This window comes from Columba livia, chromosome 1 (assembly GCF_036013475.1).
Source record: "Columba livia isolate bColLiv1 breed racing homer chromosome 1, bColLiv1.pat.W.v2, whole genome shotgun sequence".
NCBI lineage: Eukaryota > Metazoa > Chordata > Aves > Columbiformes > Columbidae > Columba > Columba livia.
In genome coordinates, this window is record NC_088602.1 from 179794002 (window position 1) to 179810917 (window position 16916).

The 16916-nt window shown below is 38.2% G+C and overlaps 1 protein-coding gene across 3 annotated transcripts in view; it reads right to left on the reverse strand.

The window, feature by feature from the left end:
- TMEM117 (transmembrane protein 117) overlaps positions 1 to 16916 on the reverse strand; it is a 207404-nt gene that overhangs the window by 110161 nt on the left and 80327 nt on the right. For all 3 annotated transcript variants that reach the window (XM_065048611.1, XM_021284091.2, XM_065048612.1), the window contains one exon: positions 9534 to 9633. In XM_065048611.1, coding sequence (XP_064904683.1) covers positions 9534 to 9633 — 100 coding nt within the window. The remainder of the gene's footprint in view (positions 1 to 9533; positions 9634 to 16916) is intronic.

Below are 16916 nucleotides of genomic sequence, written 5' to 3' on the forward strand. Positions count from 1 at the left end.
TCCGTCTCTTCCCAGGAGGAAACTGTTTCCCTACTTTGAACATGAAAAGCTCAGCTGGGCAGATGGAGCAAACAAGCTCTGCAGTGGCCTTCAGTGACAGTAGCTGGGGTTCTAGTTGTTGAAGGCTCCGTGGAAAATGTACCTCTCCACCCTCTTTTACTGCTCATCTTCTTCACCCTCCCAGAGAGTCTACAAGGGCACCGCACTAACTTTCACTGTGAGCATCACACTGACCACTGCAGGACGCAAGACAGCAGATAGGCTGAACGAGTGGCATTCTCCAATACTGAATTCCTGGATTTGTTTAAACAGTGTACTTAGTCAGATTTTTTTCCACGACCCTACACCCAAAACTATGGAAGAACAGTGTGCATTCAGATAACACATATATGTTGTTTTTAACTTAGGCTAATTAGAAAACTAACACTAAAAATTTATCTCTTCCTCTTTTCCAGCAATCAGGAAACTAAGTAAAATTTTCAATTTCTGAAGGATATCTACAATCTTCTCTGCTTGCTATAATTTCTGGACTTCTGTTAAGTCCTCTTTAGAACACGAAAATACCATTGGACTAAGTGTTGTTTTTATATGAACAACTGCAGCTTGCAAAGAGTAAAACTAGATTAATAACCAGACAAATAACTATTCAAAGCATTCTATTAATATGTGAACTTATGCTACTGCTACAAGACCATGGCAGCACAAAAGAGCAGAGATGTCTTATATTTTGGGGCTTCCAATTCTTACTCTTAAGCTCTGATGTAGAGCTGGCAGTGGCCTTGTTCAGAAGAAAATCCTGAGCCTTCTACTGCTAGATATAGCAAGTTTTAAAGCCCAGAAAATGGTTATCAACAAAGATACCTGCTGTGATGATGAGAAGAACTCACCGGATGGGAAACAGACAGGGATCTAGTAACACCTCTGGCAATGCCTGGTCAGAATTCAAATGAAAAGGTAACAGGGTAATAAAAAAAAGATCAAGCTTGAAATGGCAGATAATTATAATCTAGAGCACATGAACAGATGGCTACACCATCAATCAATGAATAAATAATAGTGCAATCTGACTTGACGGGATGATTGGATGAACTCAGATGACACCAGGCACACTCCACCTTATGTAACCAAGTACCAGCCGTGAAGCAGAGCAGGATGTGAGAACATTCACGCCCCACAAAACTGAAAATACAAAATTAGCAGGACTTGTATGACTGGGTATAGGAACAGCCATTGTGTCAATTAATTTATGTGTGGGTTATCACCTGAAGACAGAATCAGCTACAGAATGGCTATGCAACTGGTCTGGCCCTTAAGATGAGAAATGAATAAAAGACAACAGAAACAGAAGAACAAAAAGGTCAACTGGCATTGTGCTGTCTTCTCTGAATGGAAGGAAACACGTTGCCACTACTGACGTTATTAGTCACAGTCCTGGCAAGTGAGTTTAGTAACGTGTCATCTGCTTTGCTCCTTCCACCTCATGCTTCATAGTTTAATTTCATTTCTACTACTGAAGATCTGCAGAGCTGTTAGCTACACAGTATTTCAGATGCCACTGAATTTCAATTAAAGATTTATTTTGTCATTTGATATGTTAGTGGAATAGAAACAATCAAGAAGATTGACACTGATCATAATCTGAATTGTCATGCCCAATCTTTGACAGAGGCATGAGTTAGAAAAGGTGTCAGTCATTCAAGATTCCTGACTCTCCAAACTACCTTGGAATGTGCATCAAAATGGTGGATTCTTCACTGCTCACAAACAAAACAATATACTATGCTTTGCTGAACAGAATTTCCTGAACAGAAGAATTACTTTTTAAGACTCACATAAAATTAAAAGTGAACATTTGTGCCTATTCTTTTGCTTTACATACAAAATCCAGAAACATTATTATTTTTAATGATGAGGTTATGTTTTCTTTCACTTTATTTTAGCATATTTTTACACCTATGTACTTCCCTGTACTAAAGAAGTTTTCATGTTTTAGTAACATTTCTATCTATTTGCACTGCAACAGTTTAGTGTGCTTGATATTTTCAGCAACATAGTAGTATTTGCAGCATCAAAGTTGCTCACTTTGTTTGAACATGCCCTAACAACACATACACATTATGAACTAAAATAAAAATAAAGAGGTAAAACAACCTAGTTTCTGCACAGTGGCAATAAATCCTTAATTTGTCTAGGATTTCGACATAGTTATGTCTCAGATCGAATGAAGACAAGAATAATCTTCTCTCTTAATGGACACTAGGGAAGCACTTCAAAATCATTCAATAGCTTCTTCTCCTATTCTACAAATAAATGCCATTTTTAAGGATCGCAATGGTAACAGTCAAAAGTAAATATCTCCAAATACTGTTAAAACTCTTGCCAATCGCTTGCAAGCCATCAACAATTTTTTAATAGAAATAAGTAAACATCTATTCTTATTACAAAAATTAATAAAGAAGAAAGCAGACACAGCATAATCTACAGGTATGAGGTGTCTATCAGAATACAACACAAATGATGGGTTTATTAAGGTGTAATGCATGTGCTACATCACTTCGCCCTACTCTGTACTGTATATTAGACCATTATGCTTCAAATTTATAGAGAAAGACCACATCAGCATATACAAGGTCAAAATGAAGATGTAAGCACATATACATCTGCAGCAGTTGAACGCTTCTATCCTAAACTACAACAGTTAGGTTGTGTCTACTGCCTGTAGAGGAGGGAAGGAAAAAGAAGGTGTTTCTCAGCAAGATGGTCAGGATGGGCCCTGATTCAAAGAACGACTTTAGCATACACAGACTCCTACATCCAAAATCATGATTAAAAATTTCCACTTAACTATGAAAATTTAAAAACTTGTTAAGACTCTGCCTGTTCAGCCTGAGATCCATAGACTATATAAGTTTTCAGGAAAAAGAAGTTATGTATCTGTGATTGATGTTCTCTGAAACACACAATCCATGTACATATTCAGAATACAGGTCTTACCACGAGCAGAGATGTTTCTGTCTCACAATAATATTAACAGCTATGTTCAGGCTCTGTTGACCCTTCTGATATGTGCAAGAACATGTTGCTGTTTCACACACTCACAGCTCCTGAGCTGGGACTTTTTGTCTTTCATGCAGATAGCATTTTCTGGGCCACTCAACATTATCTGAATATCTCTTTAATGGCAGCAGAAAACACTGAGGGTGTGAAAGGAGTGCTAAGTGGCTGGCTTTGTAACTATCAGGAATGGGGATATTTCAGAACAGGATTACTGAATGAGGTCAACAAAGCACATGGATGAAGGAAATGTGGTTGAAATAGCTTAACATGAATTTTCTAAAAGGCTTTTGAAAAATACCTCATCAAAGGCTTCTATGGAAACCCAACAGTCAAAGCTTTAGTGAAGGTCTTTATGTTGATAAATAACTGGTTAAAAGACAGGGAACAGAAGGTAAATAGGTTAGCCAGACAGCTCTTGCAATGGAGGGAGGTCATTAGCAGAGTTCCACCGGGATTTGTGCAAGGGATGCAGTCATTCATCATATTCCTAAGCAACCTGGTAAAAAGGGTGAGCAGTCAGGTGAGAAGGCTTTATAATGATATTAAGTTATGCACGGTAATAAGGATGATGGCTTGCTGACTGTGAAGAATTGAGAAAAGTCCTTACAGACGTAAGTCCCCAGGCTATAAAATGGCAGATGAAATTCTTTGTAGATGAATGCAAAGTGATGCTCAGGAGGCTAAACAATTCTAGGATCATTTATGAAACGATTGGCCTTCAGCTGACCGTTATAGCTCAGAAGCAAGATCTTGCGGTTACGATAATATAGTACCATGAAAACATTCCTCTTAGTGCCACATATTTCCAATACCTCCCCACCACGAATGTTAGGAATTATTGGGAATGGAATAGCAAATCAGGGAACATAATTCTATCACTGTAAAATCCTTAGTTCATTCACACTTTTAATACTATGGGCAGTTGTGATCTCCTTATGAAGAAGGGCATAGCAACACTGCAGAAATTGCAAAGAATGGTAATAAAGATAATAAAATACATGGAACAGCTTGTGTATGAGAAATAACTTACTAGAGATCATCAGCCTGAGGAAGGGATAAATTACAGTAACTATGATATATGTCTACAAAATCATAAACAATAGGGAGAAAGCGGACAGGGATGAACTGTTTGTTGTGTCTTCAGTAAAGTGCTAAGGACATCAAATTAGGTTGGCAGGAAATAACTTAAAACAGGAAAAAGGAAGTGATTCCTTATACAGTGGCCTCTGGAATTTGAAGCCAAATAATTCTCTGGATACTAAAAAAGTGCTTGGGCTGAAGGTGAGATTAGGCAAGGACAAGAGTTACAATATACACAAAACTGCATGCAGTTGGAGAGAGTATTAGAGGACACTACCACATATGACTCATTTGTTCTTACTGTCCCAGTAGACTTCTGCTCTTACTCACAGTTCGAGGCAGGATATTAGGTTGGATGGATTTTTGGTCTGACCAGGTACAACTCTTATGTTCTTTCAGGTGTAGCCTGAATTCTCATGGTGCACATGACACAAAGAAGTTCTAGTTTAGGAGTCGACAGATTTACTGTATGTTTGCGTGGTAGTAACCATTTGCTTCAACCTGTCAGCTGCCAGCATCAAGGACCATGTGGACAGGCTTCAGCCCTCTAGTGTTCTTTATGAACCAGCCACAGGCTCCTCTGCAGCTACACTGTGACCAGCCATGTAAGACATGTTAGTCTCATAAAATGGGAAAACACAGAAGGCTCCTTCACCAGAGGATGAAAACAAAAATTGCCTAATACAGAAATGAGAATGAAAAGAACAGAACAAACTCCATTTCTTTTGTAACTACCAAAGCCAGAACACATAATGGTGTGAGACTTGTCCTCTGGAATTACATGACTGAAAGCCTGGTCCATTTGGCCACATAAGTACATTTCCTGGAGTTTTTTAGCTAGCATTAAAAATCTCAGAGAACAGAAAATCCTTCTCACAGAAGAACAGATAAGATGTATCAAGGGGAGCAGTATTTCACCACAAGTTATATGTTATGATATGCATGCACAATCACCTAATAATGTAACTCTTTTGCCTGAGAAACTTCACAGAAGGCGAGAAAACTTGTGTATATGAGGGTCATTATCTAGTCCCACTAATGAGGAAAGGTAGGTGTGGATTCATTACTCAGTAATAATATTGAAATCCCAATACTATGTCCTGATGAGAAGTGTAGGTGTCTACCTCCATATCCATGCATCCAAGTGGACAGGATGCGTCTATGTCAGTGCTGGATAATGGGTCAGTGTAACAAGTGGTGACCTTTACATCCAGACTACACTGAAAGTACTACTTCCTAACTTCCTATTAATTCCTCTCCTATGATGATGAAAGACAGAAATGGTCTTGGGAGTCTTCATGGTCCCAAGCAAGGGAAGATTCAAACTAGAAGTCAAGTAAAGGTGTCAGAAAGAACAGCCAGTTTATACTCCAAGACATTGTGCCAAGTACTGTGCTAAAGTAAGTGCTGAGAGAAGTCTTGGGTTTTCCTCGTTAAAAAGAACATGCTGGTACTGATCTTGTAAATACTAGTTTGATGAATAATAAACTAAACTATCTCTTTATCATTGTTTCTCATGATGTGAGCCAGTAAAGTCTCTGATGCTCAGTGATCTCTCAAACATTCTCAGTTTCCTCTAGCAATTAATGAGGGAAAAGAGAATCTTAATTACATTGCCTTTCAGAAGGAAGGTAAATGGGAATAGGATCTTCTGTTAAGAGGATCAGTACCTGATACATTTATAGAGACTAGTGCCAGCCTCTGGCTGAAGTTGCCTGCTTCAGTTTCTGGTAAACCTAGCAAGAAAGGCCTAAGGAATATGTAATATACTTCTACTATTTAGACTCTTTCACACATATGTAGGACTTGCAGGCAGGGTTATGTCTTTAAGGTTAATGGCAACAGCAGCTGGTAAGCAAACCCCTCCATGTGGTCCTAGTATCATTCATAGTGCAGGGTCAATATGTAATCTTTGGAGAGCCCAAAGAGCTACCACTCAAAGTGGAGAACAACAGTTTTGATGATCTAAAAGCCAACAGTGCCTGGAAAGGAGGAAACAGGCTGTCCCACCTCACCAGGAGGCTGCAAAGAACAGAGGAGGCTTTGGTTGTACTCTGCCCTTTGTGTCAACGTTCAGCGCCATCCACTCTGCAGGTATACTCTGAGCATGGCTTACCATTGGTCAGGACTAGGTCCCTCAGAAAAACACAGCTGCAGCAAGTTTCTCATTTTCACAGAGATGGTCAGGAGGCCCTTCAACTCTAATCATCAGAGATTCTACCCTGGAATCAGCTCCTTCCTCAGTCTGCTCACTCTCTCAGAAGAAACCCATAATTGCTTGTTCATAGGGTTGTCTGGGTGTAATCCAACCTTTTTTTTCAAAGCTATGCTACTGTGCCAAATCCTGTGGTGTCTGCATCAAAAGCACTCTCCATGAGAACAGAATGGACACTTTATGAGAGCAGGAGAGCATGTAAAAGCAGGTGCAGCATATCCTTCCCTGGTTTCAAAGGGGAAAAAATGCAGAGACAGCTAGTGCATTGCACCCATTCCCCTTTTCACAGACTTATTTAGAACATCTAACACTTACTAGAAATTTCAGCAAAGATGGTTATTAGTAGCAGAAGTTCCTGTCCAGAGGTACAAAGGAGAAGCTCCTGTGCACCCATAGCATGGCCCCATTCTCATCACACACAATGTAAAGAATATTGTTGATTTTATTACAAATTGAGTCAGACCCTGTCACCAAACTAGTTGGTGAGCTAGGAAGCATTGATGGAGGTGGCTCAGTTCTGCCTCTTAAATCCAAAACAAACAGCAATCCAAACATATTTTCCCATTTCAATCACTTTAATGAATTAATAAGCCTCTACTCACTCTCCTAGGGCAATATTATTGTTTATTGATTGCTTATTTTTAAAATGGAATCTCAGCTGTTCTGAGTGAGGTGAAGTGAAGGCCACATCTGCTTTTTCATCTGCTTCTTTGCAGTCTAAGGATGGTTGGCTTCTTTACAGACACTTAAACATTACAAAATATAAGCACTGCTGTGAACGGGAAGATGTGTGAAGGTTCCTTTGCCTCTTTGTTTTTTCTTTCTGGATTCCAAACAGGTTTGGAGAACTTCATAAAGAATAATAATCCCACAGAAGACTCATGCCACTTTGATATCAGTTCCATGTTGGACTTCACATGCAGAAAGTCAAGCAAATTAAAATATTATAAACAACATGATAACTCCTCTTCATAGAGAATAAGATTGCTAAAGTTAGCTTGTCTGGGAGGTTTGTACCAATATACATGTCCATTCTCTTCCGTTACTCTTACCTCTCTATCTGACATTGTAGCTTATTTGCTCTTAAACACTGTAATTTCCATTGACTGATTCATAAACTACCTAGACATTTGCATTGCAAAAATAAAACTCACTATTCTCTCTGGCTCTGAAGATCTGAACACCAACCACCACACCTCTTAACTCTCCTTGTGCAATCAAAGCATGTCCTGAAACACACTGATCCTCCAATCCCATGCACTCTGCTCTTCCTGAAAGCCAATAGAACCAGCCTAGTTTACAACCTCCCCTTCCCAAACTGCCTCTGTAGTCTCTCCTAGTCTCTCCCAGTCTCTCTCCCATTCTTCAGTGATAACTCCATCCACCACTGGAATCTGCTGTAGCACAATCCAATTTTGTCTCTGCTGCTGAAGACCTGAGGTCATTGAGTACACAGAAAAGGATCAGGATTCTCAAGCCTCTTGAATCCAGCCATTTCTATGGTTTATATAGTGCTGCATGTTACAGCTTTTTTCAAGGAAATGAGAAAAGAAGGACTGAAAAAATTGAATGTTACCTAACGTAGTACAATTCCCACATAATCTATCACTAGAGCTCTAAATTACATATGTATCATGAACACGACCCCACTCAACTCAGCTTCAGTTGTGCATAATTTTTCCATCCATAGTGGGGCAAAGCTTTGGAAGCCCATAAAAAATAAAAGGGTCAAGATTAAGGTATTCAGAATTAGCCATGAATGCTATTATTGATTCACAAGAAATCCACATTAATTGTCGACGTCAGTCAATGCGCCAATTCTGCAATGTCTTTACATCTTTACTGTAACATATGTACAGATTATTTGCTCCATACCTGCTTTTCATGGCCACCACTTCACAGAGTACAATTTGTCTTGGACAAGCTGAAAAAACCCTTGGTACTTTTTTTTTTCCTTCTGTATGTTGTACAGTATGTTCCAAATGTGTCAAGGATAGAAGATAAATTGACAGAAACTCAGACCCTTCTAAAATTATTCCCACAGCTTTATAGACTATAGACTTGGCATCTTAGAGTCACTCCTGCTTGAACTACTCATATAGTGTTTTCTCCTAACACATACCACAGATCCAAAATTTATCCCCCTTGGCCTGTTTCTTTGCTTATGTCAGAGACTATTGCAGTCACTAGCTACATCCAGTGCTGAGATCTTTTCCATCCATGTTTATGTGATATATGATAAATATTCACCATCAGGCAATGTTCCCTGTGTTAATGAATTCCTCTAAAATTGTTGATTCTTTCAAGTAAACAAATGGAGGTATCAATGAATAATCAGAAAAAAAAAATAGATTAATTAAAGCAAATTCTGCAAGCTTAAAAATCATAGACTTCTTTCCTCAATTTAAATGAATGTGACAGTCATAATTGTTAAAATTTGTACCTACACTATCCATAAAGACCTAATCTTACCAAAAAAAAAAAAAGACTTTGTGTGTAAGAAATGCTTTTCCTGAACAATGCAAACATGTGCACATGCCTCATTTTGTTCCCAGTTGGCTGCCATTTTCTGTTTCTCTTTCATTAAGCTGATCTTTGGGTTGTCCATATTTCAGGAGAGAACCTTTATGACAATTATAATCCAAATGAAAACCTTATTCTTCTAAATCCTAAATTAGAGACAAATTTAAAGTGATACTTTCATATCAAACAGACTACCTTCAAATTCTGGAGTGCAAATGGCTTGCTTGCTTTCTCTCATCTCCATCGCTCTTTGTAACTTCTTTCAGTTTCTCTTTTTTCTTTTTAAATCATTTTCATTAGACTTGTTTATCTCTAGCTGTTACTCACTGTTTGACCACATAGCAAGTCATGACCTTATTTCACAGCAAAGAAGGGCCACCGTACTGTCCTTAGAGAAGTCAATGGCAAAATTCTCACTCACAGCAGAAGAAATGGAATATTGCTCTGATATATTTTAACCAAAACTCTTCTGGAAGAGCAGCTAATTAAATATCCTGCCATTATGCTACTTTGCTTTTGTTAACTTTCTACCTGTCTGGGTTGAAATACTCAATACTTCAAGAAATTGAGTTTTCTCTCTTCTCCTCTCCTTTTTCCTTTGAAACCAAGAAACATATTGCTTTTCTATTCTTTTAAAATGTAATAATATGTTTCTTACCATCCACGCTGTGACAAAATCTCCCATCCAAGTCCCAACTGCAGCTACCTTCATAAAATTCTCATTCCTGATGCCCATGAAGTCTGTTATAATGTATGCACTGTGGAAACAAGAACACACAGTGTAAGCTATACACATTTGCTTAATGCAGTTATAAAGAAATTGCTTAAGAGACAAAATTTATTATTACTGTGGAAAGATTTCCCATCTCTTTCATAATCACTTTTTCTGCTAGATCTGAGTCTTGCCATAGAACTGAACCAGGATGAGTCAATTTCAATTAGAAATGGAAACGTGAATCTGATTTTACAGGCCATGTCTCTTTTGAAGGTGCTAAAATAATGATAGGCAAAGGTTTTAGGATTTTGTAACGCTTCTGGAAATATAAACTGTTTTACTTTTTACCTCTTCCTTTGTACAAATGGAACTGCAGCATTCTCAGAATCAGTGACTTTGCAAAATCTTCATGAAAAAAATGAAATTCCTTTTCTCTTTAAAAGGATAATCAAGCCACTTAACTTTTTGCTCTACCAGTCACACAACAGTGCAAGCAAGTTTTGCAGAATTTCAGTGAGAATTCACAACACATCAAATTTAGAATACTCATGATCTTATTAAGATAGCTTGGATTTTTTTTTTTTTTTTTTTTTTTTTTTATTCCAGAAGAAAATCTGAGCCAGTATTTATGTGCTGACCAACAGATGAAGAAAATCAGATTGTGTTTTTGTTAGTGACACATTAGCTGAAAGGTCACGAAATGTGTACAGAAACTAAATGGACACTTGCACAACACGCCTGAAAAACAGGCCACATGGGTAACTCCAATAGCCCCACCTCATATGGCGGGCCTGCCACAGCCACCCCTGGTGCACGCAGGACGGGCTAGCCAAACAGGCTGAGAAGTCACTGATCACTGAATGTGGGTATTAGTACAAAGAAGAGATAATCAAAACAGACATTCGGTGTTTTTTTTTTATGGAAATTCAAATTCTCCATGTAGCCACTTGTTTTTACAAATGTTAAAAGTACCTGAAGGCTTACAATAAGGTTGGATGAGCTGGATACAATACTTAAATACATAGGAAAGTCTTGAAAGTACCATATCATCTTAACAGTCCTTTTTGTAATTTGAAACATAAACATTTTAAACATGAAAGCATCCAAGATGCCTAGTATAAATCGTACATTGTAGTCTATAAGTAATTAAGGCCTAAATTAAATATGTAAATTGACAGACCTTCAGTTAGAGTTAAAATAACATATTGTTATAAAGAAATGCTTAAAAACATGACCTACTCATATTTTAAGTGCATTTACTGATTGAAATACAGCTACAGCTTTCTATGGAACATGGAAAATGTTTTAGCACTGTCTTTAATCTTATTAGAATTCATTATCTTCTTAGTAAAGAAATACACCAGTATTTTATTAGCTACCTTATTAACTATTAGTATTGCATCCTGTGTCTTTTATACTCTCTGCAGTTTACACAAAGAGAAATCGACTTTTTTAAACTATGCATTTTTGGCTGCTAAAATGAAAAACCCCTCCATTTTGAATTTTCAGGCTTTAGTTTATAAATGAGAGCAGCTGACATTTTCAAAAAAGCCATGATTGCCTGCTGCTGTTACTGGGATGTATATTTTAGCAGTACCAAAAGTAAAATTAATTCTATTGTGGAAAAATCCCCACTTCTTTCTGGCTGTAGCTAGTGATTAGAGCAGTTTTCATTAGCTGGCTACTCCGCTTCCTGGCTAGGACCCATGTCTGCACCTTGCAGGAGGGCTGACAGCTGTTGGGTTCCAGTTAACTGTCATGGGCAGCCTATATTTTCTATAGCTTGTCAAAAGGCCTGGTTTTGCTTTGCCATACTTATGTTCTGTAGCAAGGTACATTCATATTGCATGAATTGCACAATCTAAAAAAACACTGAGAGGAAAAACACAGCAGTTAAAGCTCGTAACAAGAGTCAAAAGCTCTTCAGAAATTGACAGGATAAGTGTAAATAATTAAATGTTGAAGGCCCAATACTTGTGAATATTGTAGATAAGGGACAAGTTTGCAACTGGGATTTGGGACAAGCCCATTATTAACCTTTGACAGTAAAATTGGAAGCTGCAAAGCCAGGGAAATTGCTCTTTAGAGGCCATCCTACTGAAGGTAGATCACAATGTTGACAGAACAGGACAAAACAGAGGAACCAAAAGAAGGTTGAGACTCATAGTTCTAAAACAGAGTCCAAAAAATCACCTTATAAGGTGCTGTCTACATTCATGTTGTTGCAAAAGGTAAGTTAATAGCAGCAAGTCAGTAAAAAGATGTATGAGCCCAATGCATTTGATCACTTTTCTAAAGTCAGCAGCAGACTGTGCACAGAACGAAGAGAGAAACAACAGCACTAGCCGAGATAAATTGTTCAGAGTAAGGAATATATCAGAGCATTTTTTTCAAAGAAGGATGATACTTCAGCAGCTGCCAAAATGATGAACAGTCTGAAAGTAAATGAAACATTTTTGATTTTAAGTTGGATAAAGATGTACAGGCCACTCTGGTGCTATCAGCATTGTTCTAGGCACTGGAATAAAAGTCATGTCTGAAACTCAGTGGTGAGATGATGTTTTCTTGACCATTACAAGACTCTAAAACTGGGATATAGCTTGAAATTAGATACTTAAGTTTGGACACTTAAATTCAAGTGTAAGCCAAGGATCCAAATTCTCAATGGAGCCCCAGTCAGAACAGTCAATACAGATTAGAGCGTGAGTCATCCTTACACTACTGTTGACATGCTGGGTGAAGGATTTGTTTGATTTATATTGCTGCAGGATGGTTATGCATATCCTGGTCACCAGATGATAATCCAAAGAGATCTGGATCTCTTGTAAGGCCTGTGACAAATGTGACAATGAAGATTCATCTGAACCGAACCCTAGGTCTCCATGGACTACAATGAAAGCATAGCCACTTTTGGAAGGATTTAGTTTTCTTTTTATGCCTTTTGGCAACCTTGGTGCATCTCAAATACCCTTCAGCTGGCTTTTTATACACTCTAGAGTATCTAAGGCACATGGCACACAGGGCATGTTCTGTACAGAGTCTCTAATAACTACACCCATAGAGAGTGGTAATTTAAGGCTCTTTGAAAAGGAGGGAGGACTAGATATCTTTTATGTTGAGTGACAAAAAGTCTGCACATGTTCTGCAGTCTGATAGGTGCTTTTCTGAGGCAGTTCTATTATATGGCGTGCCCCCTAAATAGCTGATTATCTATATGGAATTCATCTTCCTTATTGCACCTGGCAAAGTGAAATGCTTTGACAACAACCAACAATGGACAGCATGGGAGTTCACGCAGGCTGCAAAGATGTGCTTAGATGTGGCACCACAAGCTTCCATTGCTCTTAATTTAGCAAAGGCAAAGTGTGTCAGCATTAATGAAAACACACACAAAAGACTGCATACAGTTCCTGATCCATATTTCTCACTCTAAAATGACAGAATGGCAAATGAGACACTTGGTAGCACTTTTCTCAGCTGAAAAGCTACCCCTCTACTGCCAGAAACAGAAGTCAGAGCCACAGGGAACTGGAAGATGCATGGAGACAAGACGACCTGCTGTCCTACAAGTTGGCACATAATAATGAGAATGGCACAATGCACAGCTACCAACAAACAGTATGAAGAGCACAGCAGCCAGTCATATAGCCCCTAACCAGCCCCAGTGCAGACTTTGGAGTTTCAGATGAAACTTTTTCTATGACACTACAACAGAGAGAACTAAGGGCACTGAACCGGTGATTTTCCTTGAGAGGATGTCAAAGAGGTAACAGCCACAAGAGGCTGAGCAGGCTCATCTCCAAGAACATAACAAAAAGAGGATGCAAAACCAGCTTAGCCATAGTGAGACAGATCCATGGCACAGTACAGAACACCTGAGACTGATGGACTGATGCTGCAACTGAACATTACTGTTTGGTAACTTATATAAGTGTGCTTTTTTTGTATTTGTTTTAAAACAGACAACAGAACTGTGATTCTGAAAACCTCTGCTCATCAGTCTACAGGTCTGAGGGCTGCCTAACTTACACTGAGGACTTGGCTTTTAAAGCTCCCAAGCCATTTAAAGTTCTGCTGCTAGGCATGTTGCTCACTCTTCAAAGGAATAAGCCATCTGGCTTATAGCTCACATCCTGTATTGATTGATATGCGTAAAGTGTTTATTCCTCCACTTGGTTTGCCTGTGGATTTCCATCTGTGAAGTGTTTTAGAAGCCTGCCTAGAAGACAAGGCCCATTGGAAAATGAAGCAATTGCATTTCTGTCTGTTAACGTAGAAGAGGTGTATGCACCTCACTTGGACGGTAGGGAACACATTACATCCAGTACCTATTCCAAGGGACACCGGTTCGATGACTTTCCAAGTTAGAGAATTCTGTCTCACTGTCACTCTCAATATGAAAATCAAAAGTGATGACCAACCCCTATTAGGACAGCAGGTTTTTTTTGTAAATGGTACTGTCCAGGAGTATAAGAAATGTGTGTTTCAGCCTCCTTTAAGCGAGGGGTAACAGAAGCTGTATAGTCCTCAGTACTGGGAAGACATGGACCTGTTGGAGAAGGTCCAGAGGAGGCTACAAAAATTATCAGAGGAATGGAGGAAAGGCTGAGAGAGTTGGGCTTGTTCAGCCTGGAGAAGAGAAGGCTCCAAGGAGACCTTATTGCAGCCTTTCAATATATAAAGGGGGCTTATAAGAAAGAGGAGGACAGACTTTTTAGTAGGGCCTGTTGTGACAGGACAAGTCGTAATGGTTTTAGACTAAACGAGGGCAAATTTAGATGGGACATGAGGAAGAAATTTTTTACAATGAGGGTGCTGAAACACTCAGGTGGTAGATGCCTCATTCCTGGAAACACTCAAGGCCAGGCTGGATGGAGCTCTGAGCAACGTGATCTGGTTGGAGAGGTCCCTGCTCATTGCAGGAGGGTTGGACTAGGTGACCTTTGAAGGCCCCTTCCAACCCAAAAAATAATCCTATGATTCTATGATTTCATATCTTGTACAAGTATCATCTTTTACATATAACACATGTTCCCTTTCCTTCACTTTTAGAGAAGTAGAATGGATGCCACTGGTCAAGATAGGAATCTAGATTAGATCACAAGTACAGTTGTAATTAATGTGTTTCAAGCAAATTGGGACAGGATTTAAAATATATTCCCATCCTTAATACAGTTTCTTTATTGCAAATTTTTGGAGTTTCTCGTTCCCTATGTGGACTTTTTATACGTAGCTGTTCATGCTTCCACTTAAACTCTATGACCACCACATAAGCTTTTTTAAATGAAGCAATGAAATAAACACTTGCCTCTTACATGTCTGTTTGGTACTACAGGAAAGGATTAAGATGGTTACTTACTGCTAAGTGACCTGTCCATTGAAAATTGTTTTAGTGGACAATCAAATAAGTTAAGGGAACCATGTTCACTATTTAGCATCTCTTTTAATAGGTCAGTAAAATTCTGGAACTAATCCACAAAACTGTAGCATGAGCTGGTACATTACATGCCTTATTTGATACACTTCATTAATGAAATGAATCATCATACAGTAAAAAGGTTCAATATGCTAGCACAGGTGCCCAGAGACACAGGCAGGACAAGTGGCCTTGGACATACCCATTTTGAGGGTTTAAAGAGGATCTTGACTCATCACACTGTAATGCACTCTGCAGACATACAAGCTTGCAGTCTCAGCCCTTGCAGTACATGTCGTGAGAAGGGTAATGAGTGCTGTTTTTCAACAAGTTGCTAAACAGGAAGTTAAATTATACACATGTACACTGAGGAAAAATGTATGTTCAGAGTTTCTAAAATTTAGAAAAATGTTATAAAGCTTTTTTTTTTTTTACATTTAATATTCTGTTAAATGTTGTAGGTTTGTTTATCTTAAAAACTGGATAATATGTTGATATTTTTTAATATAGTTACTAAAAGTTAAAAATAACATTCACAGATACTAGAGAATATAACAAGCAATGCATTTGGGAAGATTTAGTCAGGTTAGTAATTTACCAAGAGAGAGATGCAGTAAAACATGGTATTTTAAATAAATACTTGGCGCAATACTGGTAAGAATGGTTTTGAACAATGCTGCACTGCTGAACTCTTCGGAATGGGACATGGTTTACATGCAACCATTCCCAGCATTGACATTTCAGTACAGCTAAGAAGGGATAAGGGCAGATGTGCAGCAATATTCTCAGAACTGGCAGTTACAAGAAAAAAATATTCCACTTTAAAAAATAATTAAAAAAAAAAAAAGAGAGAGAGAGAACTCCTCATATCATCCCCAGAATTTAAACAAAATTAAATTAAATAGTTGGAACTCTACCAGTTTGACCAAGTGCTTTGAAAACATTTAAAACTTCTGTGGATTCCAGCATCAACTTTGTACTTTCTATCCATTTCAGTTTTAGGGATGGCAGAGAAGTTTAAATGCATTATTATAGTGCTGAGTAAACTAGTAACGGCAGTATTATTAGACCAATTTGCAGTTGGTAAAAAACACTGAACAGACTCTGCATGTAAGTAGCAGCCCAACTGGGAAAGCAAAAGCAGAAATATATTTTAGCAAACTTTAGTAGAAACTTATAAGTATTAGCAGATAATGCAATTTTACATATTAATAATTCTTTAACGTATTAAACTTCCCTGAATCATTGACAAATAGCTGTTTGTTTGTTTGACTTAATAAAGTAGAATAATTAAATGCCAGAAACCTACAAACGACATGTCACAAGTTAATTTATTGGAACTGAGGGAACAAGGAAAGGCTGGCATAGAATCTCTGCTGACAGATTTCTGCTGAAAAGAATTTGAACTGGCTCTGAAAAAAATTGTAAGCCCATAATGTAAAATACACTTGTGAAAATTTCTCGGGAATTCACTTTTTAAAATAACTTATTATAAACAAAGTAGATTTCTTATTTAACAATAATGTTTTAAGGCTTTGTGAAGATTCATATTAGTTTGAATTTTAAGGGTCTGCTGTAGTGATTGGGTGAAACAAGGCCTTCTTTTAACAGTTTATTTTCAAGAACCGCAGACACCCTGCAACTGAATGACAAGTGGCCAAAGGACTGTCCTTTCAGCATAGACCAGGAGACTTGTAGTGCTTTACCAAACAGTGCTAGACACCGCAGGGACCTCTGACTGGAACAAGGTGAGATGCTTCTCTACAGCAACGTTTGACCAGTATTGTAACCTCTTGAATGGAGTTTGACTTTGAGAAGTAATTGAAAATACAGATGAACGCAACCTGCATATGGATGCCCATTTTTAAAGCAGTGGAGATTTACATGTGACTCACCTTACAAACTGCATC